Source organism: Trachymyrmex septentrionalis, unplaced genomic scaffold (assembly GCF_001594115.1).
Source record: "Trachymyrmex septentrionalis isolate Tsep2-gDNA-1 unplaced genomic scaffold, Tsep1.0 scaffold8, whole genome shotgun sequence".
Classification (NCBI taxonomy): Eukaryota; Metazoa; Arthropoda; class Insecta; order Hymenoptera; family Formicidae; genus Trachymyrmex; species Trachymyrmex septentrionalis.
Window position 1 is genome coordinate 1,356,371 of NW_017305987.1, and position 1,389 is coordinate 1,357,759.

Here is a 1,389-nt window from a genome sequence, read left to right on the forward strand (position 1 = left end):
TATAATTGTAATTATCAAAACAATTATTAAAATAAATTTTTATTATATAATCCGGATATATATTATACTTTACATTTTCTTGGCAACTTATCTTAAAAAGAAAAAAAAAGAATTTTGTCATCATTAATAACTTTATTTATAATATAAATAATTTGCATAACAAAAACTAAATTTAATTAAATAATTGGAGGCAATGGTTGCATTCAGCAAAAAAATAGTTTTGCAACTATTATAAAATTCTTTTAATATGATTGGTTTATTTATTGGTTCATTTAGATTTAGTGAGAAATGAACAATAATAAGAATCAATTATATTGAAGTTATACTAATTATTAAGCTGCTTCTTTTACTGTACGTAATTAATTAATAGAGATCTGTCACCGTATAATTTTGATAGTAAACAATTCTATGGACACAAATACCTATTTTCCCGTATATCAGGATTTATTTGCGTTTCTATCAGCGCTGGACAGTTCGCGGACAGAAACGAGAGGCAATTCTGATCTCAGTAGATCACGCGTTCGATTACTTCACAGCTGTCTTGAGCTGTGCCGGAGTTTCAAAACAGATGAACTGATGACAACCGCTTGTTGCTGCTATCAGAATTATGTAACGCGTTTGGTGATAACGTTATACGCTTTCGGCTGTGAAGGGGTGAAGATGGCGATGGAGATGGGTGGGATGGAATGGAGCACACGTGACGTAATCTCGTTCGTCAGATGGCGCCTGCTCGTTGGATGTTTCCGAATGTTTTCAACCTTAACCTAAAGAAGAAGGCAAGAGCTCGCTGGGCGTAATGTAATTGTGAGCTGGCTCGGCTCTCAATTGTCACACGTTCATTCAATAAATCCAGAGAGTCATTGTGAATTGGCCCCGTGACCGGTTGCGATAGATCGCTATCATCAGCTCACGATGACGCTGCAAGCAATGAAATGGAGCAAGGCAGACGGCAAGCTGGAGATCCTGGACCAAACGCTGCTGCCGGAAACGACCAGCTATATCCAGGTCAAAGGTGTCAAGGATGGCTGGAATGTCATTAACAAGATGCAGGTATAAAAGTATTATTGTTAGAAAATAAATTTGAACGCAGTGCTTTGTTGAACTAAAAAAAGACTTATTCTATAAAGTTCTATAAAGCTGACACACAGAATTTGCAAAATCGTGATATCCACCATGTACATGAAACATGATCTTTCTATATTTTTAGCTGACACTGAACTTTCGCTTTGTAAAGCAATAATATTGTCAATACAAAAAGAAAAAAAAAATGAAATAAATTATTTAGTTGCGGTTTGTTTGAGTCAGAGAGGTAATTAAACATTTATTATTTATATGAAACATTTATTGTTTTTATTTAATTCCTGGGCTAATATTTAAGACACAATGTAT

At 34.3% G+C, this 1,389-nt stretch overlaps 1 protein-coding gene across 1 annotated transcript in view; it reads left to right on the forward strand.

Moving 5' to 3' along the window:
- Positions 1 to 445: 445 nt before the first annotated feature.
- Positions 446 to 1,389, forward strand: part of LOC108754484 (methylthioribose-1-phosphate isomerase) — a 3,070-nt gene continuing 2,126 nt past the window's right edge. The window contains exon 1 of the mRNA XM_018496796.1: positions 446 to 1,050. Within this exon, the coding sequence (XP_018352298.1) occupies positions 913 to 1,050 (138 nt within the window). The 5' untranslated portion in view covers positions 446 to 912. The remainder of the gene's footprint in view (positions 1,051 to 1,389) is intronic.